Source organism: Gigantopelta aegis, chromosome 8, assembly GCF_016097555.1.
Source record: "Gigantopelta aegis isolate Gae_Host chromosome 8, Gae_host_genome, whole genome shotgun sequence".
NCBI lineage: Eukaryota > Metazoa > Mollusca > Gastropoda > Neomphalida > Peltospiridae > Gigantopelta > Gigantopelta aegis.
The window spans coordinates 35978645-36003842 of NC_054706.1; the positions used below are offsets into that span (position 1 = coordinate 35978645).

The following is a 25198-nucleotide window of genomic DNA, read 5'->3' on the forward strand; positions in this document are numbered from 1 at the left end:
TGATGTTTTACATATCAGGAGTGTTATTAGGTATGAAATGGATTGGCCATGCTTAATTTTATGTTCAGCAATATTCTCTGCCAATACACAGCCACAGCAAATTTGAAATTTTTTACGCTTAGAAAATTTTATTTCCTGGGTGAAAAGTCCTTTCATTAAAACCAACATGCTTCAAAACAAAACTAGCTCCCACACCTTAAAATATAGATAAATAGATCTGAAACAAAGAGATAGGCCCACCATTTGTTTCTTCAGTTCATTAAGTTGACAGCAGAGACGTTTGGTTTTGTCCTCGGCATTCATGCGAGCCTTAGTTTCAGCATTGAGACGACACTTTGTTTCTTCAAGAGCTTCTTGCAGCTGTCTGTTTTCTGCCTGCAACTTCTCCTGAAATGATAATTCAGACACACAATCTTCAGAGGAAACCCCAGTACATTTTCACATTAGCAACAAGGGATTTTCAACATGCATCTTCACATAGACAGGATGTCAACCCATACCATAGCCTTTGATATACTAGTCTTGATGCACTGGATGGGATTGAAAACCCCCAACAGTAGAATGGTTTCACCAAGGGGGTTTCATCCTCTGACACAAGCATCTCAGGCAAGCCCTCTACCAATTGAGCTAGAGATCAAGCTCCTACATCATGAATGATTTGTGCGTTGTCAAAATAGCTTCCCCTGATGTTTTACAAGTCGGGAGTGTTATTAGGCATGAAATGGATTTTCCATGCTTAATTTTATATTCACAGGGCACAATATTTCGCGAGAATAGTTGTTCTGTTCGCGTGTCGGTTACGCAACTTTAAAATCACGAGAACCGCCAATCGGTTAGGCCTACATGTTGAGCAATTACATTCTAAAATTAAAAGTACCATATATGAGTAATGAAAGTGAAAATCAGTTTATATTTTTAAATACATTTGAACCACCAATATAGCACAGAACCATAGTTCAAGTGTTTTAGGATTAGGTAGAAACCAACTCATCGATTATGAGAACTATATTCACCTAACTCACGTGAACTGACTTCCGGTTACCTAAGCTTTTAAAATATTGTCCCCTGATTCAGCAATACTCTGTACCAGTACACAGCCACAGCAAATTTGAAATTTTTAATGCTTAGATTTCCTGAGTCTAAAATCCTTTCATTAAAACCAAAATGCTTAAAAAAAGAACTAGCTACCTCACCATAAAATATAGATAAATAGATTTGAAACAAAGAGATAGGCCTACCATTTGTTTCTTCAGTTCACTGAGTTGACAGCAGAGACGTTTGATTTTGTCCTCAGCATTCATGCGAGCCTTAGTTTCAGCATTGAGACGACACTTTGTTTCTTCAAGAGTATCTTGCAGCTGTCTGTTTTCTGTCTGCAACTTCTCCTGAAATGATAATTCAGACACACAATCTTCAGAGGAAACCCCAGTACATTTTCACATTAGCAGTGAAGGATTTTTACTACATGTATATACTTTCCCATAGACAGGACTATGGATGGGACGATTAATTTTTTTAATTTTCGAAATTTGACGGTTCGATTTAATCACAATACTTTCCACAAATATGCCAGCTATCATACATACATTTTAATAAACTATTTTAAGAGCAAGAAACTTTATTTTTAATGGTCATTTGTAAAAATAATTGTAAATATATAGAGGTTATTACCATTGTTTTTTGGTATCGTCAGTATCATATATTAGGAATACAAATTGTATTATGCGAGCCTCTGGCAAGCATAATACATTATTTTATTCCTAATATATGATATTGACGATATCGAAACACAAAAAATAATAATAAAAAATTCTTTGGGTACATTGATATTTTAGAAATGCAATAGAATTTGTCCCGATAAATAAAAATTATCTGGAAATTAGCAATGTTGAATCATTTTAATATGATGCAAATTGGACGCCATTTTATAATTCTCTACTATTTTCCATTTTCGTTCCTGGGACAAAACATGCTTTAAAATTTTATTCTATCTGAAGATTCATCACAGAGGTCAGTCCTTATTTGGGAATGTTACAATTTTTATAGTGCCGGCAAAGAAATTCATGGGTTCGGTGCAGTATCCAAATGGGACCCAGGGTTCACCATAGCCAAAATATTAGTGAAATGGGATTTTTATTAGCCATAACGAAAATGTTTTAGTCTTTTTCAACGTGGGGGGGGGGGGGGGGGGGGGGGGGGGGGGGGGGGAATATATGCACTATCTTCAGAGTTGGAAGCCAGTGCAGCCCACCCCCATTTTTAAGGCCTATGACATTAAATCAACAAACATACAGAAATATGGGGGTGGGTCGATGTTTATTTTTTATTTTTTCTCCAAATAATAATTTGAGAGCCAATACTCTCTTTTTTTTCAATAGAGCTCATCATTGGTTTGAACTGTTGGGGTTTCTTGTTTGTTTTTTAAAAGTAATCCATCAATTCCCCACCCCAACAATTTAGTAATTTGCACCATGTTGTTGCTGTTGTTGATTTCAGCTTGTAAAATACCTAGCCTAAGAATGCTGACTTCATGTTATTAGAACTATTCCATTTACGTCAGTTGTTTTCGATTAAAAAGATGGATAGCCTATTTGTCTTTCGATCCTAAACTAGCATGTGTATTTAAACTGACACACATTGTCGGTCCGTTTTTATTACTTTGGTTTAAAGACTTTACAAAGTTAAAATAACAAGCTACAGACCTTTCAGACTTTGCTTTCATACATGTTAAATACATGCCATGATTATTAAAATAAGCAAACATTATTATGCTGTATTCTGGATAACACCGTTTCTTGTTACTGGTCACAAGGTCGCTATTACGCTAATTGAATATTTGGTATTATTATTATATTTCAGTTGTCGGATAAGATTATATAACCGTTTGTTCACATTAGAAGACAGAAAACGAACTTAGCCAAAATTTTAGCCACTGGCAGATTATATTAGCCATTTTTTTTGGTAAAATTCAGTCAATGGCTAATTTGGCTATCGATAGTGCGAGCCCTGGGGACCTAGGGTCACCATCGTCAATGCAAACATGTCAGGTGTTACAGAATCAGGAGCTGTGATTGGCAGAAATAATTGACATCTTTTGGGATTCACAACTGAGTGCTAGCTACAGAAACGCTGATACAGGTACCATTAGGAATTTTTTTTTTTTTTTTTTTAAATTATGCAAATTATGAATGATTTATGTGATGTCAAAATAGCTTCCCCTGATGTTTCACAAGTCAGGAGTGTTATTAGGCCTGAACTGGATTGACCATGCTTAGTTTTATATTCAGCAATACTCGGTGCCAATACACGGCCACAGGAGAGTTGAATTAGTTTATGCTTAGAAAATTATGATTTCCTGGGAGAAAGGTCCTTTCATGGAAACCAACATGCTCTAAAACAGAACTAGATCCCACACCATAAAATATAGAAACACAGATAAAGAAATCTGAAACATTAAAGAGATACCATTTGTTTCTTCAGGTCATCAAGCTGACAGCAGAGATGTTTCATTTTTTCTTCGGCCATCATACAAGCCTTAGTTTTAGTATTCAGACGACACTTTGTTTCTTCAAGAGCTTGTTGCAGCTGTCTGTTTTCTGCCTGCAACTTCTCCATAGTTGAAGCAAATCCCTTTGTTTGCTGTGGGGAAAGGAAAAGAAAGGAATGTTTTATGACACCCAAGCACATTTTAAACTACAGCTGTTAGCTATTGCGACCGTATATAACCGTAAATAAAATGTGTTGAGTGTGTCGTTAAATAAAACATCTGGTTTGGTTTTTAAAATTTGGTTCTATTCTTTTGTCTGCAGGACAAGAAAATACATACCATGGCCTTTGATGTACCAGTAGTGGGGCACTGGTTGGAACAGGAAAAAAGACCATAGAGGATGATCAATCCTGTGACCCATCACACCTCAGGTGAGCACTTCACCGACTGAGCTAAATCCAACTTTAAAGTCAAAATTTGTTTTGTTTAACAACACCACTAGAGCACATTGATTTACTTATCATCGGCTATTGGACGTCAAACATTTGGTAATTTTGACATATAGTGTCAGAGAGGAAACCCGCTACATTTTTCCATTAGTAGCAAGGGATCTTTTATATGCACCAACCCACAGACCGGATAGTACATACCACAGCCTTTGATATACCAGTCAATGTGCATTGGCTGGAATGAGAAATATCCCAATGGGCCCACCGTCGGGGATCGATCCTGAACTTATCGTGCATTAGGCGAGTGTCTTACCACCAGACTACATCTCGCCCACCCAACTTAAAAAGCAGTTGCGACACTTGGCCTAAATGTAATAGAAGCAACCTACTGTGTCGCCCAATCGGCTATACACCTGCAGTGATAAAAACTAAACGGGACACACACACAAAAAATCCACAAAACTTTGTAAGGTCTTGAAAAGTAGAGCATTACTGTGAACTTTCTGTGAAAGAACAAAACCAGAAACAGGTTTTGGATAGCACTGATATCCAGAATTTTAAACAAAATCTGGACGATTGTCATGTCTATGATTAGAAACTAGGAATTTTTTAATTGTGCACGTTCCTCCAGACAAAACATATATGAACAGTTGTTTCATATACCCGTTTATCTGGTGGTCCATTCCTTGACATGGTGAGGTAACTTGCTATACCAGCAGGAGCTTCTGATCCCAAGCTGGATTGGTCAAAGGGAAGAGGCTAATCTAATATGAATAGCTACCGAGGACAGATGAGCTGGATTGGTCAAAGGGAAGAGGCTCATCTAATATGAATAGCTACCGAGGACAGATGAGCTGGGCCAAAATGTAGGGAGGTGCCTAACCGCAGCTCAATGCACATTAGCTCAAGTTTGAAGAAGATCGAACAATGTTCCAATTGTGAGGCACATCTTGCAAGTGAAAATAACCTAATGCATCAACTGAGAAAGGTCAACTAAATCAAACACTGAAACACAACAGGTAAGAGAAACTTACCTCGTCTTATTTTGTCTTACCTCCTGTTTTTCCTTCATTTCGTTAACTTGAGATCAGTCGCGTATTAGTTTCGGCTGTGAGCAGACACCTGGTCTTCACCAGAAACTCTTTCACTGATTTGTTCTCGGCCTGCAACATCTCTAGCCGTTCTCGGTCTTTGCATGTTGGCTTACACTTATTCTGTGACACCAGCAAATCAGATTAAAAATAATTATAATTTACATTTTAAAATACATGTAGTGGCACATCAGTCTGATTAAAATCAGCTCACTGGGTCTTTAACTACCACAGGCTATAACATACCAACCTCGGTGGTGTCGTGGTTAAGCCATCGGACATAAGGCTGGTAGGTACTGATTTTGTAGCCCAGTATCGGCTCCCACCCAGAGCGAGTTTTAACGACTCATTGGGTAGGTGTAAGACGACTACACCCTCTTCTCTCTTACTAACCACTTACAACTAACCCACTGTCCTGGACAGACAGCTCAGATAGCTGAGGTGTGTGCCCAGGACAGCGTGCTTGAACTTTAATTGGATATAAGCATGAAAATAAGATGAAATAAAATGAAATGAAAAAAAAAAAGGCCAGTGGAGCTAATTTTAATCTGACTGGTGGCACATGGGTTCTCTGCTTTGTATAAGTCTACTAGTTTGAGGATAGGCCTATTACATGTTATAAACTGTCAAAATAATTGCCAATACCCTGACTGTATATTATATTTATCTAGATGGATAGACAGCTCACAAACTCAAACAGACTCAGAACATCAACACACCGAAACAGCCTCAGAACATCAACAACAGAGTAAAATCTACCAATCCACAAGGCTTCCACTAATGGGGCCAGGTGAAATGATTGATGCCCCTCAAAATGTGGGATGACACCCTCAAGTTTGTCAAGAAGGATTTTGAAGTTATGTTAATGTTTACTTGCAGTATTCAGATTAAGTCCTAATTACAAACATAATGAGTGGAAACATGACACACTGGACCACTTGGTGACTTATTTACAACCTCACACACCACATACATGTACACTGATACAGAAAATCTTTGTTCATAATCTCCTCATCTAACCATCAAAGGAACTATCCCAAATTTGCTGCCATTTAACACGTTTATGACATAATGGTGCCTTTCTGATGACTACAATTAAATCTTCTTTTTTTTTTTTTTTTTTTAGGACATCAGTGTCTGTATAAACGAGGTATTTGATGCTATCCTAATGTTTGTAGTAGCCCAAACAGGATTTTACCTTCTGATAAGTTTGTATGTATGAACAAAAAAAAATTACGAAGTAGATTAAAAAATAATTGTTACAAATATTAGCATATGACCGCAAACACACTAGATATACAGACACTGATATTCTAAAATGAAAATGTATTTAATATGTAATTTTAGCTGCCAAAAAAGACTGCAATGGCTGCAAACTCTGGACAGTCCGTTGAGAACTAAAAAGAGAACTAACCTTGGAGTATTTTTGTCCTCTCTTCTGTGGCATGGATGACGTTTTTTTCATAAGTACTGGTACTGGGTAGCATCTGAAACTCTTCAAGCTGTGTGCAGTCAGTTTGAGTCTTCACCTGAGAGCCTAACAGCCGGAGTTTAGACTCCAACTCAAGAATCAGCTTTTCACGCCTCAACTAAACAGTTAACAAACGCTGATTAAATAACTCAATAATCTGTGTAATACACATGTATCTCCAAGACAATCTAATTAAAATTAGCTCCACTGGTTAATTACTATTACCTGTGGATCTAACAGCACCCCGTTGGAGCGCATGTCCAGTTGACCTTTCATTTGACCAATCAAAAGCTTACTTGCAAAATCATGCCAGTGATTTAAAAAGAATTTGAAAACATTTGGGATTATGCCAAGGGTATACGAAATGATTCGGGTGAATTACGAAGTATGCCAGAAACTAATTTCAATATAAAACTTTTATATAAAATTTGTTTCAAGACGAAAAGAAAAACCCTGTGATGGTATAGCCATAAAATCTGTTTATACTAGTATACAATCCGGAGTTTATTACTGCATTTTTACCCCTGTTTTTTAATGTTGAAATAGGCCAACAAGTTCGCCTATTGCATAAATGGTCTCGCCCGATATTTTAATAATTTGTATGCTCCCGAATAACGCTATAAAAGGCGAAGTGTAATTGGTCGATATTTAAATTGTTATTTATAAATGAAATGTCACCTGGACATGGGAGTCCATGCAATGCTGTTAGATCTACTGGTAGACCAGTAGAGCTAATTTTAATCAGATTGATCTCCAAGATTTACTGTTCACACTAAACCAAATACAGTTTTGATACACTTATTAAATAGCTCAATAATCTGTGTAATATTTCCAAGATTTACTATTCACACTAAACCAAATACAGTTTTCATACACTTATTAAATAACTCAATAATCTGTGTAATATCTCCAAAATTTACTATTCACACTCACCATTCACCTAAACCAAAACAGTAATTTGACCTCTACACCTGATGAGAAACAATAACTTCAATTAAACACAACTATCATCATGTATTAATTATCTAATAGCACCAATTTACTATTCAGTTAACTGAAAACCATTCACCATTCCCAATAAAAAACATGAAAACATGAAATGAGCTACCTCTATTCCATGATGAAGAACAATGCAGAAATTCATATGGTAACAAACAACTTTCATTTATTTATTAAGATGAAATTACCCAATTTGGAATAGTGCCACCATGTCTTTATTTTTTTATTCTTCCTAGTTAACTGAAAAGTTTCTTTACATTTAAATTATAAATAAATATCCTTCAAAACATGAAATGAGGTTACTCTTCTTTATTCTTAAATGAAGATCAAAGTCTAGAAATTCATATATGGTAATCAAATTTAAATTTTCTTTATTTGGGACAAAAAGACGCTGTGACTTTACTTTTGAATTTGGAATAGTGCCAATTATCCTTTTTATTTTGTCTTTTATTTTTTTATTTGAGAATCCTAATGATTCAAAATTATCCTGCCATTTTTAGAGCAGTACAAAAAGCTAAAACCCTGAAACACAAGCGTTCAAATGTAGAGATACCGTTTCCTTTTGGAGCTTATCAACTTTAGAATAGAGAGCCCCATTTGCATCATCTGCCATATTTCGTGTCATAGATTCAGTTATCGTAATGGATCTCGTCTGCTCCAGTTCTATTTCCAGATGATCTAGAACACCCTGGTCAGTCATCTCTGTGTCTGACTCGAACTGTAATACCACAAAACATTATTAACAATATACCACAGTCATTGAGGCTGATAAAGAAGCAAGGCAGTGTCTATAAGCATTATATTAAATTATACAAAGATTTACCACTGTATGATGGAGTACATCAAACCTGTCTTAAACCGCAGCAACACAAGTGAATACTACTACTTTTATTTATGGCAACACTCAGTGTCAATACACGACCACTGTAGGCTGGATTTTGTTTATGTTTAGAAAATTGCAATGGTATGGGAGAAATGTCTTCCCGGGCAGGGGAACAGGGACTTCATCAAATACTGGGAGTCTCCCGTGGAATACGGGAAGGGGAAGGTTGACAGGTCTGGTGAGTAATCAAAAGTGGCAGCTTACAATCTGTAAAAAAAAATTCTGCTATTTTTTTTTTAAACCATCTTTACTTCTAATTATAGTATAGGGTATGCACATAGCAATTTAAGCTTCTTAGACTTTGAAAGTTTTAATATCTTTTGTTCTTTTCAAAATCAAAATAATAAAACTGTATTATAAAACTGTTTTTTAGGGCAGAATTCGAACCTGCAGTACTTAACAATTTCCGTTTTTGAGTATATTAATTTTTTTTTTTTAAATATGATTTCATATTGTAAAGTACTGACAAAATTAAAGATTTCTTTAACCCGTAACAAGTTCAGTGATGGTAGTTTCTGTCTTGTCTCCACTTTCACACTGTGCTCCCCACCCTTAAAAAAAAACGTGTTTGCAGTCATAATCTACCAATATTTATTACATACCTATTCAATTTTACTATAGTGATAAAGACATGTTCAAGCCGTATGATAAATTTATTTTTTATCGCACATATGTGCGATCTGGGCCGGAACTATTAAATGGGGAAATCCCTTTTAATGTTTACTGGAGTTAGCGCCTTTTTGTTACTAAAGTCATATATGATTTATAAATTATGTCACATCGTATCTCAAATATTACACAAGACTGCTGCACAGTATGTTTCTTAATGTTACGTAAATCCACGAAAGGAGTATTAATCATAGATTTAAGAAAGTGTTGTTATGACATTAAATTAAAAACCATTTTTGTAAAGTATAAAAATAGGTATACAATAAACGCAAAACTTCACATACATGTACATTGTTTTTGCTTCCTATTTATTGTACTTGTTTATTTTGCTCAAGAATATATTTGTTTTCTATATGCATGACATCTTTACATTACTTGCACCACGAATGGTATATCAAAGGCCGTGGCATGTGCTATCCTATCTATGGGATGGTGCATATAAAAGATCCCTTGCTGCTAATCAAAAAGAGTACCCCATGTTCAGCTGGATGACTGGTTTAATCGCCTTGTATTTCAAGGCTTGCCTTCAAGAATTGATCCTTAGACAAGACCGTTTACCAGTCGAGTGCTCCACCACTGAGGCACATCCTGTTTTCAGAGCATGAGAGAAGAAACCTACCACCACCACACAGGCTATTTTTTTTATTAGCAGCAGTATCACTACAATTGCTGCCCCACTGTCCTTCTTACTGAATGTTGTTCTGTTACTTCCTGGAGCTAGGAGGTCGATTAAAACATTGGTATCTGGCTCTATACATTCAAAGTGGTAACAAACTTCAGTGCCATTGTAGCAAACATAAAACTACAAACTCCAGAGAATATACTGCAAAGATGTCCAACATATAATATTAACTAGAAAAAAACATCTGGCCACAACCCAGAACAATCAGACAGAGAAAATATTTTGGAGTGCAAGAGGTGACCTGCTATAGAGTTCATGGAAAAGTTTGTTTTGTTTAACGACACCACTAGAGCACATTGATTTATTAACCATCACATTTGTTAATTTTGAGTCTTAGAGAGGAAACCTGCTACTTTTTTTCATTAGTAGCAAGGGTTTTTTTATATGCACCATCCCATAGACAGGATATAACATATCACAGCCTTTAACATACAAGTCGTGGAGCACTCGCAGGAATGAGAAATAAACCAATGGGCCCACCAATGGGGATTGATCTCAAACAGACCGCGCATATGGCGGACACTTTACCACTGGGCTATGTCTCGCGGCTGGAGTTCATGGAGACAATAAAAGTCCCAATCTGAATTTTAAGAAGCATAAAGAAACTGACGGATAAAGGAAGGAATGAATGTTTTATTAAATGTTGAACTCAACACATATTAATTAGTTATATGGTGTTGAAAATATGGTTAATGGGAGAGGAAATTTGCTACCACCACATAATGGTCTACTCTTTCCAATTATCAGCATGGGATCTTTTATATGCAGCATCCCACAAACAGGATAGTACATACCATGGCCTTTGTAATACCAGCCGTGGGGCACTGGCTGGAACAAGAAATAGCCTAATAGGCATGAAGGATAAAGAGACTGTAACCAAAGATACCAGATCAGTATTGAATTTCTCAGCTTCTGACATCTTGCAGGTGTTGGTTCCAGTGTTTAGAAGGGATGGCGTGTGCGCAAACTCTACCTCTTCTTTCCTGTAGTCTGACTCTAGCCGTGCTCGATTAGTAGGGGTAGTTTTCTTCTGACGCTGCAACTTTTGTTCAGACAATGTTACCTGCAAGAAAATAATATCGAGATATTTATTACATTATTAAGCCAAACATTCTGCCAAATCAGTTTTGTTTGTTTTGTTTAACAACACTACTAGAGCACATTCATTTATTAATCATTGGCTATTGGATGTCAAACATTAAGTCACTGTGACAAGCCATCATAGGGCACCCTCTATATATTTCCATTAGAAGCAAGGGATCAATTTTTTTATACATGCACATTCCCACACTGGACAGCACATACCATGGTATTTGATATACCAGTCATAGGACACTGGTTGGGAAAGGGGGAAAAAAATTAATGACTGGATTCTCTGAGGGAATATGATCATTTCACTCAAACACCTCAGACAAGCACTCTACCAACTGAGCCAATCCCGCCCTGAATTTGAGTCAAGTGTAAAGAATTCAGAGTTGCTTGGGAACAGAATGAAAAGGAAAGGAATGTATATTTAATGATACTGCTACATACTGTTCAACCAGCATCTATTAAGAGTCCAACATGGTACAGGGCAAAAAGTTTTATGTGAACAATCAATAACTTAGATAAAAAAAATCACATGAAATGTGGGGAGGAGGAGAGGCATTCAATTTTTAAGGAGAGCATATTTAAGACAGGTACACACAATAACATATTCCAGCCAATCGGTTTTCTCCATGCTTTCCCCACCCTACACCCCAGTTATTGGCCTGCCTAAGATTTGGAAATACTGTCCTCTGATGGCATTATACCACTTACTACAAAACAAGAACATTGCTGCCATCACAGTGTGCGTTACTAGTCCCCTACCAGTGCAACTGGAGGGGACAATAGGGTTCAATTCCATCTGTCTGTTCCACATACAGTTTTCCAGATGTTTTTTTCTTTTTCACAATACCTCAAAATATTGAGCTGAACTTGTGTATAGCTTTATCTATCATGTACTGTTACAAATCAAGTTTGACCATCATGACGAAATACCAATTTGTGACAGTTATGGCCCTTAAACGTAGGAAATATGAAAACATATTTTCTGGACACCCCCCCCCCCCCCCCCCCCCCCCCCTTACAGTACCTTGAGATACTGACTTAAATTTTGAGTATAGCTTTATCATGTACTGTTACAGATCAAGTTTGACTTTTACGGCAATTTATTAATATGTGACAAGTTATGGCCCTTGAACTTAAAAGATATACGAAAATGTGTTTTCCAGACCTTTTTTTTTTTTACAATGCCCAAAGATACTGAGATGGAATTTTGTAAATAGCTTTACCATGTACAGTTGCAGATCAAGACTAACTTTCATGATGATTTACCATTTTTCACAGTTATGGCCCTTGAACTTAAGAAAATTAGCTGGAACCCGTATGGAACATGTATTGCTTTAGAAGTACTCTCAGAAGGCTTGTTAATATTGGACCGGCCTCGGTGGCATCGTGGCATGGAATTTTAATCCAGATACCGACTCCAAACCCTGAGTGAGTGCTCCGCAAGGCTCAATGGGTAGGTGTAAACCACTTGCGCCGACCAGTGATCCATAACTGGTTCAACAAAGGCCATGGTTTGTGCTATCCTGCCTGTGGGAAGCGCAAATAAAAGATCCCTTGCTGCCAATCGGAAGAGTAGCCCATGTAGTGGCGACAGCGGGTTTCCTCTCAAAATCTGTGTGGTCCTTCACCATATGTCTGACGCCATATAACCGTAAATAAAATGTGTTGAGTGCGTCGTTAAATAAAACACTTCTTTCTTTGTTAATATTGTTATTATTAGTTAACAAATCTGTCTGTTACCTGTACTTTTTGACAAAACAGAGCAAGTCATACCAAGACCTTTGATATGTCAGTTGTGGAGCATCAGTTGCAAATGAAAACAGCCCCCAATGTCACATATTATTCCTATAACTACTACTGGACTTGAGGGAACTAACTGAAGTATGGTGGTATAGGCAGCTATTCATAACTGTCCGACAAAGATGTCATCATTCAAGTAATGTAACCAAAATTAATTTTACTGACCAGTATACCTAACCAACACCATCAATTGACCAATCAAAACCAATATCTGACTTCATTTTAATTAAAAGTCTGTATGGGTTCCTCGTGAACAAAATACCAGAGAACCACCCTCATTAAATTAGTCGGTCCCTTTTATTGTCAGTTATGTACAACGTGACAAACACAATACAGACCTTAATATCCAGAGACCTTGGCATAAATGTTTTTATTATAATAATAATTGATGTCAACAAATCACAAGTGAAGTTTGTGTGTGTGGATATGCATATGTATTTCACTATTTGTGTATGTTATTATTCTTTATTGTTAATATCTTTTTTAAATTCAAACTCCCCCTTTCCTTTTGCTACTTTGAACTCCATACTGGGCCAAATTTACGAAGCCTTTTATCTTAAACGCAGGTGTTTAAGCATTGTAAATCAGGCTTCGACCCATGGATAATTTTTTAGGGCATTATGGTCAATAGGCAGGGCAACCTTTAACAGTTGTATGAACACAACAGCGCCCATTCAAAATAAACAAGTGTGAACAGTTTTGTTTTTATAATAAAACAACTTTTAATGAGTTGTGTTTGTATTCGATGACAAGTTATTAAGATTCAAAACAAGGCATGGCCAGTTTGGCTGTAAGATTCTGTTTAATGTTCAGGACATTGGAGCATATGACTAGGGCACTGCAACAATTTACTGCATGGCCTGTTGTTAAATTCGAACCCTGGTAAATGTATGTAGTATGTAAGACATAAACAGGCTTTGTAAATTCATCCCATCATCTCTACTCACTGTACGTGGTAACTCTACCTATCTTTCAACATGTTTTATGTCCATCCCACAACCTAAACCTTTATCTCTCCAGATATAACAGGCCATCTGTACCACACACCTACCATTTCCCATCAGGTTTTGTTTGTGGTATCTGGGGCACAATCTAACTCTGTTCCTAGAGTGATTGCCTGAGGTGCTTAGATCACTGGATTGAACCTCCTCGGTGAATCCATTGGGTTTCCCCCATCCCAACAAGTGTCCCACAGCTGGTATATCAAAGGCCATGGCATGTGCTGTCCTTTCAGTTGGAAACTGCATATAAAGGATCTCTTGCTGCTTGTGGAGGTTTCCTCTGAAGATGTGTCAGAATTTTTGAATGCTTGACATCCAATAGCTGATGCCTAATGAATGAACGAAGCAATCAATCAATGTACCTTAGTGCTGTTGTTACACAAGACAAACTTATTGTGTCTGAACATTTCAATACCTTTAGTGGTCATTTCTGGCATTGTTGATTGATAGGCACCTGCATTCACCTACTATATATATATCATTTGTGTTGAGGATCAGACCAGAGTTATTTTCATTTTTTAAAACACAGATGGTGAATGCTTGATATCAAGAAATGCATATCATGAATAAACTAAGAATAAATGCTCAGTTAAATAATAAAACAGTTTTCCAGTCTTCAATAATTATTAAAAGGATGCAAATCATGGCATCCATTCTATATATACTAAAACGCAAAAGAAACGCAGGTTCTCATTAAATTGGATATAAAATATTAAAAAAACAAAACGAAATGAAGATTTCAACATTTATTTTGGAGCTACACCAATTCGGCACACATTGGTGTTGGAAATTTTTGATTGAATTCCTTTTTGGCTATTGTTTCATGTCATAAAGTAGGGTGGGGGTCCATGTTAAAAATGTGAAAGAGACGACCTGTAGCATTGTCAAAGTCAGTATCGCGTGTGACCACCCTGGGCATTCAAACAGGCAGTGCAACGTCTCCTCATTGAGTTGACAAGCCGTTGAAAGAATGCCTGAGGGAGTGAGTTCCATTCATGGACCAATGCTGCCTCCAGCGCCTGCATATTCTGAGGTTGTCCGCGAGCCTGAAGGCGACGTCCGATTTCATCCCAGACGTGTTCGATAGGCGCCATGTCCGGTGATAAGGCTGGCCACGGCAACGTTGGGATGTTGTGCTGAGCCAGCAACGCCTGTGTTGCCCTGGCAGTGTGCGGCCTGGCATTGTCTTGCTGCAGCAAGCGCACACGTGGGTGAGCGGCAAAGAAGGGTACGACGTGATTGTTGATGACGTCATTTTGGTACACGGCGGCATTAACGCGTTGTCTGAACACATGAAGTTGTGTTCTGTGGTTGAATGAGAACCCCACCCCACACCATCACACTACCCCCGCCCCATCGGTCGGCCTGCAGAACGCAGCAGTCGGAGTAACGTTCATGTCGACGTCGCCATACTCGGATTCGGCCATCAGCGTTGGAAAGATTGTAACGGCTCTCATCAGTAAACAGAACTTGTTGCCACTGGCCACGTCGCCATCTTTGATGTTGTTGCGCCCACTGTTGACGTTGTTGGCGGTGCCGAGGGGTCAATATTGGTCCCACATAAGGACGGCGGTTACGGAGTCCTGCTGCCCTCAGACGGCGTCGGACGGTATCGGCGGACACTGGACCACGTGGACCACGCACCTGGTGAGCGGTGTTAGCTGCTGGCAGCATCCGATTCCTAAGGTGGGTCACCCGGATGTACCGGTCTAGGGCTGCGGTTGTCACCCTCGGGCGGCCGGTGCGTGGTCGATCGTTCACAGATCCAGTGATTTGGTGACGTTGAGAAAGGCGTGCGATTGTCGAAACATGACATCCCAATTGTCTGGCTACAGCAGTACGGGTCTGTCCGGCTTGCAACATCCCGATGGCCATCCCTCGCTGGAGTTGCGTCAGTCGCGGCATTTTTAAAATGTGATTCTGTTGTCTGTCACTACTCAAATTGAATTTATGCGATTAAATCCAGGTGTGTAGGCTTTATACGCATTTCAATGAGTGTGTTTGCACTGGATTCATGATACGGATGATCCAGCACGTGCAAACAACGTGTTTTGAGAATTCGTGACGTCACACAGGTAATGAAATTGACACGCAGGTGGGACTGCGGTGTGGGTGTGTGCCATGTCCTTTAACACAGTTGAGGTTCAATTCCACCAAAGATACTGCTTTACAAAGTGCAATTCTTTCGCATTTTCAGAACCTGCGTTTCTTTTGCGTTTTAGTATAGTTAAAAAAATAAAATAAAATAAAATTCACACTTGATCTGTAACTCTACATGATAAAGCTATATACACAATTTTAGCTCAATATCTTCTGGTGTTGCTAAAAAAAACCCAACAAAGACTGGAAAATCATATGTCACAAATCCCTATGAAAGTCAAACTTAATCTGTAACATTAAATTATCAAAATTTCAACTCAATATCTGGAAAAATACATGTATCACAGATGAATAGACAGAGATAAAACCTATAGTTCCTTCCAGGGACTAATACATTTTCTCCCATCCCTAGCCATGCAAGACAGGCGTATTACATGACGTCAGCTCATGCGGAATAAATCAGTCTTGCATGACCATGTGACTTCTATCGTTTGAGCTGATATTAACACTAGATGATGTCACATAAACGGCAAAATAATGCAAGAAATGCTTTTTATATTTCATAAAAACAAGGAAATCTGCTGTTATAATGAAATTATACTATCATTTTCGGTTTATACTATAAGTATAAACCATTTTTGTGTATGATCTTTTCAATGGTTATGCTTATTTTATTGTAAGAAAAAAAAAAAAAAAGTAGGTTTTTCACGTTTACCCAAAATGCTTGTTTTTCATCTACTGGATAGGAGAAAAATAATCCTCCATTAGGTATCCATGTGGGACAGGGCTATTCCACCCTCGGGTATGTAATATTATGTCAGGGACAACAAACAATGTACCCTAGGGTGGACTAGCCCTGTCCCACAAGGACACATATGAAGGATTCTTTTAGTCTACCGGACACACCTCATTCCTAATATACTGCTCATAAGTTTGAGTGTTGAGACATGAGTTTTTAAATGTGGTCTTGCATGTGAATAAACTAGAGTTTTTAGAAAGAAAGAAAGAAAGAAATGTTTTATTTAACGACGCATGCACTCAACACATTTTATTTACGGTTATATGGCATCACACATATGGTTAAGGACCACAGAGATATTGAGAGGAAACCCACTGTCGCCACTACATGGGCTACTCTTTCCGATTAGCAGCAAGGGATCTTTTATTTGTGCTTCCCACAGGCAGAATAGCACAAACCATAGCCTTTGTTGAACCAGTTATGGATCACTGGTCAGTGCAAGTGGTTTACACCTACCCATTGAATATTGCGGAGCACTCACTCGGGGTTTGGAGTCAGTATCTGGATTAAAAATCCCATGCCTCGACTGGGATCCGAACCCAGTACCTACCAGCCTGTAGACCGATGGCCTAACCATGACGCCACCGAGGCCGGTTAGAGGTTTTTAGAGACAGGGCTTTAGATCTCACTAATTTGAATGCAACAGAGAGGACACTTCTGCACTAACTCTCGAAGGATGAAGTTGAGTTTGAAAAACGTGGAGATTATTCTCCCCCCCCCCCCCCCCCCCCCACCCTAGGGGCTGTGATCCGTGCGCTTGGGCCTCTGTCCAAGTATCGCGTAGAGCACAATGGCGACTCGGCGACCGTCACGCTGATATACGGCGGTGACCGGAAGACCCGCGCACCTAGCAGAAGAAGAAGGAGGCGACCCAAGGTTTCACAGGGGGGACCAAACGTGGCGGCTCAACCGCCAGGGGCGGTCCCACCTGTTCCGAAGAGGAGGACTGGACTTGACGTGGCGCGGGGTGATCCGAACCCGGTGGCTAAACCACCGGGGGAGGTTCATTCTGAGCAACACCGGGCACCCAAGCCGAAACAACCGCCAGGAACCATCCAGGGGGGACCAAAGCTGTCAGCTCCACTGACAGTGGAGGTCCCTTCTGTTGAGGAACCGACGAAGATGGAAACGGGCCATGTGGTCTCTCATGACCCACCGGCGAGCCCACCACCACCTCCGGCAGTTGTTGTTGATACGGACACCGCGGCAGACCAGCGAGAATTCAAGAAGAGGAAGATGTCATCGGTCACCGTACCGTTGTCGTCTGATGATCCGGAATGGATTCTCGTCTGCGACTTCCTGCCGCACAAGTACACGGGGGCGGTAATCGGTGACTTCACCGATGCCAAACACTTGAAGGGACCTTGGAACGACAATCACTGGCGCCAACTTCCAACCAGACAAGGGAAGTACCAGCTGCAAGGTGCCCCAAACTCAGAAAAACTATACGTGACAGCTCAGCAGGAAGGACTGTACAGGCAGGGGCTCCTGATGCCAACGATGTCAAACGGGACCATTCACCGCATCTTGAAGATGGTCCTACGAGACATATACCCAGGAGCCATACACCGCAACATCAAGGCTTTGACTGAAGGACTCCCCAACTTCAGGCCTGAACAGTCCATCAACTCGCCATGATCCTGCTGCACCAACCTTAACTAGGACAGGTAACCTCCTTTTTGGGGCTTTTTTGGGCTTAGTTGGACTTTAAACATTTGCGATCGACTTCAAAATTCTTATGTTTATTTTTTTATAAATAGTCCAATGCACTTTACTTTGGAGCCCGTTCAATTGCTCAAATCACCTTAAAATCGTTTCGGCCGAGCAGTCAAACTTATTTTTGGGTTTAAATTCATAGTCCGGACATGATGTTAGGTCCAGATATTCTCCGTAGACTTAGGTTTTTCTAGTTAGACCCGAAGGAATCGAAATTACGCCAGTCAGAACACGGCCCATTTTCGGTGTCTACTAGTCGGTCCGCGCAGTCACTGGACACTACTAAATACTTATTCAAAATTCCGCCCTCCTCAAACTCATCCCCCCCCCCCCTTGTCCTGGACTCAGTCACTGGCAAAGGCCAGAGATTGGGCCCAGGACAGGCGTGCGTGAAACCTTCGTGGTATATATGCACGTTAAAGCTTGAAACAACAACAGCAACAGAGAGAAGTCTTTTTTAGAGCAATAGAACCATTAACAATTGCTGAAGAGTTGTGAATATCCAGAAATGAATTTCAAGTTATTTTAATCTAATTACAGCTTAATATTTTAGTGATTTTGAGGCAAAATGTTTTGAGGTCAGCATGTTTGTACTTAATTTGGGCATGATTATTTTAGGTATACCTATATCACCTTGACATTGGTGTAAAATCTAAAGCCCTGAGAGAAAATGTAAAACAACATATTTTCAGCAGACGTTTAGATATCTTGTTTTGTATGTGTGTCAATTTTTCTTTCTTTAATTTTAAACTGTCTAAAAAATAAATTTGAGTTGGTGCGATATTATGGCAAAACACTTGTCAATAACATTTGTTCACTACTGAATTTATATGCAAATATATGACACAGGTAGTATGGGAATGTTGTGGAAATCCAACAGAAGTATATTTGCCTTCATAAAATTGTGTATTTTTATTTCTGCAATGTCATTAAGTACCACTATACCTTGAGCATTATACTTACAAGGTGTTTATCTTGCAATGCTACTCGACTTGTAGTCAGATTATCTTCCATGGTCGACTGTTTGTGCAAAATGGTACTCGAGGTAGTGCAGACTATTTCTCCGATACTAAGTGAGTAGGCAATTTTTTTTTTTCCATCACATTTATTATTTTCTATGCTCTCATGACTTGAAATGCCTAAAACAGTATGTCCTCTGTTGTCTGGCTCTTGATACCTTTGTGATGGTGTGGTGTATATTTCTTCACAAACAGATTTTGAATTGGTACTTTCCTCAGGATCCTCCTTCTTAAGAGTGTTTGAAACAGATACATGTCCTAGTTCTACATAACTGTAAGAGCAAGATGCTACCCTTGGTTGACATTTGTCGGACTCTGTTACAAGTATGTTCGGGGGCTTTTTATTATGCAAACATGTTACTGCATTACTGTAACCAGTTGTCGGCAGACAGAACATTTTAAAAAGTTTCTTTAGTGGTCGTGGTTTGGAAGCTGTCTTGTTCCATGGAAAGCATACTTTCTTACACCTACTGCCTGGTTTGATAGCTGGGGCTGCAGAAACTGCATTCAACTCCGAGTGAAAGTACTCAACACTATGTGAAGCACACTCCGTGGTTGAGTATTCGACGCCATGTGAAGCACACTCTGAGGCTGAGTATTCAACATTATATGAAGCACTCCCTGTGACTGAGTATTCGACGCCATGTGAAGCACACTCCGATGTTGAGTACTCAGCACTATATGAAGCACTCTCGGTGACTGAGTATCCAACACCATGTGAAGCACACTCTTCATCTGAGAATTTGACATGTGAAGCACACTTTGCAGTTGAGTACCCAACATTATATGAAGCACTTTCTGTAGTCGAGTACTTAATGCCAAGAGAACAACACCTTTTGGCCAAGTTCTTTCTGATATGTAAAGCACCCTCTGCAGCTGAATTCTTTCTGGTATGTAAAGCACCCTCTGCAGCTGAATTCTTTCTAATATGTGAAGCACCCTCTGCAGCTGAATTCTTTCTGATATGTAAAGCACCCTCTGCAGCTAAATTCTTGATGGTATGTGAAGCACCCTCTGCAGCTGAATTCTTTCTAATATGTGAAGCACCCTCTGCAGCTAAAGTTTTGATGGTATGTGAAGCACCCTCTGCAGCTGAATTCTTTCTAGCATATGAAGCACCCTCTGCAGCTGAATTCTTAATGGTATGTGAAGCACCCTCTGCAGCTGAATTCTTTCTGGTATGTGAAGCACCCTCTGCAGCTGAATTCTTTCTGGTATGTGAAGCACCCTCTGCAGCTGAATTCTTTCTGGTATGTGAAGCACCCTCTGCAGCTGAATTCTTTCTGGTATGTGAAGCTCCCTTTATGGCCAAGTTCTTTCTGGTATGTGAAGCACACTCTGAAGCAGAGTACTCAACACTATATGAAGAACACTCTGTGGTCGAATACACAATGCTGTGTGAAGCACATTTTGTGGTTGAGTGTGCGATGCTATGCGAAGCACCCTCTGTGGTGGAAGTCTCGACAGTATACGAAGTACATTCTGTGGTAGAGTACCCAACACTACACGAATCATCACTATCACTTAGTTCACTACACGTTACTGCCAGATGAGAACTACTTTTGTACTGAGAGAGTTTGAAAGTATCCACCTTAACACAGTGTGAGAAAGAATCTTTGTCATATGATGTATCTACATCAATTCCAATCAATGGCAAGACTTTCTTTTGGTGATATGTACTCTCGTTAACCTTTATTTCATCTTTTCCATCAGGGTAGGGTGTTTGACCCTGAGGGCAGGACACGATTTTCTGATGGCAGAAGGTATAACTCAGAGGCTTGGGCACTTGACCGTGAAGGCTGGATGTTTGACTTGGAGGATGGTACACTTGTCTCTGAGGACAGAATATTTGTTTCTGGAGACAGGGTGCATGGCTCGGAAGCAAGGATTCCTTGGTACGTGTCAATATTAGAATGATGAACATTAACATAGCTGTACATACATGTAAATATACTTTTTAAAATACATTTGACATACAAAACTATTTGTATATTATTTTACTTTTGCTACAACAGAATATATTCTTATATTCAAATTTATGAATATACTAGAACTTTCAATCTTTGAGTTGAACAACTGCTACAGACTTTCTGCAGTGCATTTATTATTAAATTTACAACAGTTTTCAGGACTGGTAATTAACAATTAATTTGTCCATTGGAGCTTTTTATGTTGAAGTACTGGAGAACAGCATGTGACCGTGGTTAAGTAGACATTTTGACAATGTTATGTTAACAGGGAACACTGTTTCAGTGTGGAATTGTAAACAATCAAAACATCACATTTCATTAGTCACGAGTATTGCCAAAATGTTCACATTGCGATACGTACCACAATACATTGCAAAGACCAATTCATTTCTCAATTATTAGAATTTATATGTATTATAGTATAAAGTGCTCTAATTTCATGTAAATTTTGTATAACTTAATAAAATGATACACCAGTCAAATGGTTAAAACAAAAATATCATTTAAGAATTGTCACTTGTATGTAAGTATTAATAAATTTTCAAATTCTAACATGTATATATAACATGAGACAAGACTAGAGAAATATATCCCCCGCCACCCCATAAGTTCGTGATCTTCAAATAAAGAAACACTAGTATGAAAATGTAAAGTTGAAGAATAGTCCAACATTGCTACCATTTTGTTAGCCATTGTTATGGATAGGTTTGATGTCATATATAAGCGCTATAAAAATATTGTGATAAGTATTTTTCAAAATTTATAATGCGGTATACCAGTTATACTGCATATTTCTTCAAGTCATTTAACAATAATACATTCATCCCGGACCCAGCCACTGGTGATGTCAAAAGTTGCACAAAGGATGGACATACCTGAACATTAAATTGATATCACTACGTAAACAGAGTGACAAGAAGAAGATTAATATATGAAGAGTCCATGAAAAAACCCATCTACCAGTAAGTCAAATTTTGGTGAACTTGACTTCTTTTTTTTACCATCTTAATTTATCGATACCATAGTTTCTGTGTATTTGTGAAACTGGTTAAGTTGTTATGTTCTATTAGTAAAACAATTCATTCTGCTAGCCTTCATTATTCAAAAACATATTCAGGGCTCGACCTTAGCAGTAGCCCAGTGTGTTTTGGCTACCCATTTATTGTTTGGGCTACCAGATGTCTAAACGCAGAAGTCTGCCAGGCTACTAGATTTATTTTTGCACATCCAGTTACTTTGCAATGAACAAGATGCTTAAATGCTTTAAAAAAAACCTCACTTAAACAACATGTTTAAATAAAAGTAAAAGATTTTTTTTTTTTTTGGTCCAATTTATTAAAATTATGGGGCTACCAATTTTTACTGAGGGCTACCAGATTTTATAATCCAGTAGCCCAGTGGAAAAAGTTACGGTCAACCCCTGATATTCACTTTAAGGAATAGTGACCAAAATTAAAAAAAAATACAAAAAAATACTAGGTACTTTAAATAATAATACCAACAAAAAGATTACATTATGTATAACATAGTATTAACATCCTATACAGTAAAGTATGCTGTGTTGTTTATGTGCAGTGGAGGTGAACACATGAAGGCACATTGTCCTTCCAAAATCAATAATTCTCAAAAACTGTAAATAGTTACTTTGATCGTTTTGCCAATGAACTCTTCATATGTATTTCCTATTTTGTTTTGGTCATATTTACCATATTGATCTTGTTCCTATTCAATAGTTTAAATATAACATGCAGTTAGTTTACTTAACACAAACACGACAATCCTGCATTGAAACAGTGTTCACTGTATGTTAGCACCTAAAGTCCTTCCCACAGGGAGCACCTTTTTTCATACTATGGAATTTACTACAAGTTATTTATTTCTGGGCCGACTGATTTCTAAACTAGACACAAAAATAGTGGGGTTTTTTTGTTTTTTGTTATTTCCAAAACACTTTTACTTTTCTTCTTATGTCAAACCAAACTGAAATTATTTACAAAAAATATTTTTGTATGAGGATGGGACGGATTATAGTTTGTTGAACTAGGATACAATTAATACAACAATGATGACTGCTGTCGTGTACTTATGATACAGAACATCAATTTTGACACAGGTTTTATTACACATTGTGAGTTACAAAGGAGAGGGTTGTTCTTTTAAACTGTGATGACAAGACGTTTTGCAAACAAACGCAAAATTGTAACATATTCTTCGTAATTTGGAGAATTAACTACTTAAAATGGAAGTGTTGAGCAAATGAAATAGGAAAAAGAGAAAGATTTCAAGCAAGTTATAAATGTGACACGGCGAAGTGATCTGACATCATGCATTAAGGACAATATTAATTCATTGTTTTATAATACATTTAAGGATGTACAAAAGGTTAAAATGTCAAAGACAACTTCCCTTTTATAAAGTTTCTTTAACAACACCACTGGATCACATTGATTAATTATCAGCTACTGGAATAAGGAATAAGGAAATGTTTTATTTAACTCAACACATTTTATTTACGGTTATATGGCATCAGACATATGGTGAAGGAACATAAAGATATGAGAGAGGAAACCCGCTGTCGCCATATCATGAGCTACTCATTTCGATTAGCAGCAAGGGATCTTTTATTTGCACCATCCCACAGAGAGGATAGTACATACCATGGCCTTTGTTAAATCAGTTGTGCAGCACTGGCTGGAATGAGAAATAAACCACTGCTACTGGATGTCAAAGACTTGGTAATTAGAACACATAGTCTTCTAACAAAACCCCTTAAAATGTTTCAATTAGCTCCATGGGATCCTTTGTATGAACTTTCCTATAGAGTGGACAGCACATACCATGGTGTTTGATATATAGATTGGGACAGGAACTTTCATATAAAACATAAAATAAAATAAATCAGATCAACAGCAAGTAGTGCCGTATGGAGTTTTGCTCACATCATATACATATATGTAATAGTCTCGAGCTCAGAATAATCGGATATGTAATAGTCTCGAGCTCAGAATAATCGGATATGTAATAGTCTCGAGCTCAGAATAATTGGATATGCATTTCCAAAGACAAAATATCAAGCAATTTGAACCATATCTAAAACCTCTGAGCCCCATATGTATTGTTATCTGCAATTTAAAACATGAAAATAGGTCTGACCTCAACAAACTGAATTTAAACTACATTAATGTGATGCAGTACCTGTTGGTTGACCATTATTCACTGCCATATACCTACAGGTGTTCAATTTCCTTTGTAGGCCTTAGAATTATACCATCTGCTGCCATCTTCAGAGGTATTAGATCTATGTCTGCAGGGTTTTCCTCACCTGCAGTTCCCGAACTGATGTCTTTTCCTGAGAACACCAAAGATGAGTCTGTATCTTCTAAAATGCACACACTCCTACTGAAGATATCTATTTATTTGTCCATGAAAGATTGGATCTTGTAGTAGGACATTATATTAACTGACTGTCTGTTTTAAAATGTTAATACTGTTTTATGTCCAATGAAACTGGTCTTACTATATTTAACAAAAACGTGATCATTACTTCAAGATGAATGTTAGGCCCTGCAACAAACATCAAAATAATAAATACATGTATTTGGAAGCCTCTTTCTTTCTCTTCACTGAAAAAGCTTATTAAATAAATAATTATTCTGGCATGTGTTTTTGACACGATAAGCAAAAAATATGATAAAAACAATAGTAAACTTTGTACATACAATAACATTTTACCTTTCTCAAATCATTTTAGTTTATGAAAAACTGTAATAATCTCCATTGAACATAAAAATTCCCTACAGAAAACAAGCTACCAATTTGTACAGGTGTTCCCGCTATATTTTTACAAACGTCGTATGTTTTAATAGTTTCACTGGCCGTCTGTTTTTGTCCTTGTTATGGTATTGTAGGGTCTACACTCCATGCAATAATTTACATCAAATCCTGCTTTTGAAAATGAAATCATAAAATG

At 38.2% G+C, this 25198-nt stretch overlaps 2 protein-coding genes across 3 annotated transcripts in view; both read right to left on the reverse strand.

Moving 5' to 3' along the window:
- The window catches only part of LOC121379394 (intracellular protein transport protein USO1-like), a 22616-nt gene extending 17595 nt beyond the window's left edge, over positions 1–5021 (reverse strand). Inside the window, exons 1-4 of one of the 2 annotated variants that reach the window (XM_041507990.1) lie at positions 4991–5021; positions 3466–3639; positions 1239–1385; positions 241–387 (exon numbers count right to left, since the gene is read on the reverse strand). In XM_041507990.1, the coding sequence (XP_041363924.1) occupies positions 241–387; positions 1239–1385; positions 3466–3639; positions 4991–5008 (486 nt within the window). In that variant the 5' untranslated portion in view covers positions 5009–5021. The remainder of the gene's footprint in view (positions 1–240; positions 388–1238; positions 1386–3465; positions 3640–4990) is intronic. The other variant, XM_041507991.1, reaches the window with a different exon arrangement.
- LOC121379640 lies at positions 5013–24757 on the reverse strand. Its single transcript, XM_041508286.1, has 6 exons — positions 24424–24757; positions 19203–21149; positions 10618–10794; positions 8051–8215; positions 6443–6616; positions 5013–5150 (listed from the first exon to the last, which is right to left on the reverse strand). Exons 1-6 carry the CDS (start codon positions 24436–24438, stop codon positions 5013–5015), a joined length of 2616 nt encoding a protein of 871 aa, XP_041364220.1. The 5' UTR covers positions 24439–24757.
- Positions 24758–25198: the final 441 nt, after the last annotated feature.

Bases quoted from the DNA above. Each gene is read 5' to 3' on its own strand.
- LOC121379640 (XM_041508286.1), bottom strand. The intron at 10,795-19,202 runs GTAAGTATAATG...ATTTTCTTGCAG, and splicing joins CATTGCAAGATAAACACCTT to GTAACATTGTCTGAACAAAA. The intron at 6,617-8,050 runs GTATCTCTACAT...TTAACTGTTTAG, and splicing joins ATAAGCTCCAAAAGGAAACG to TTGAGGCGTGAAAAGCTGAT.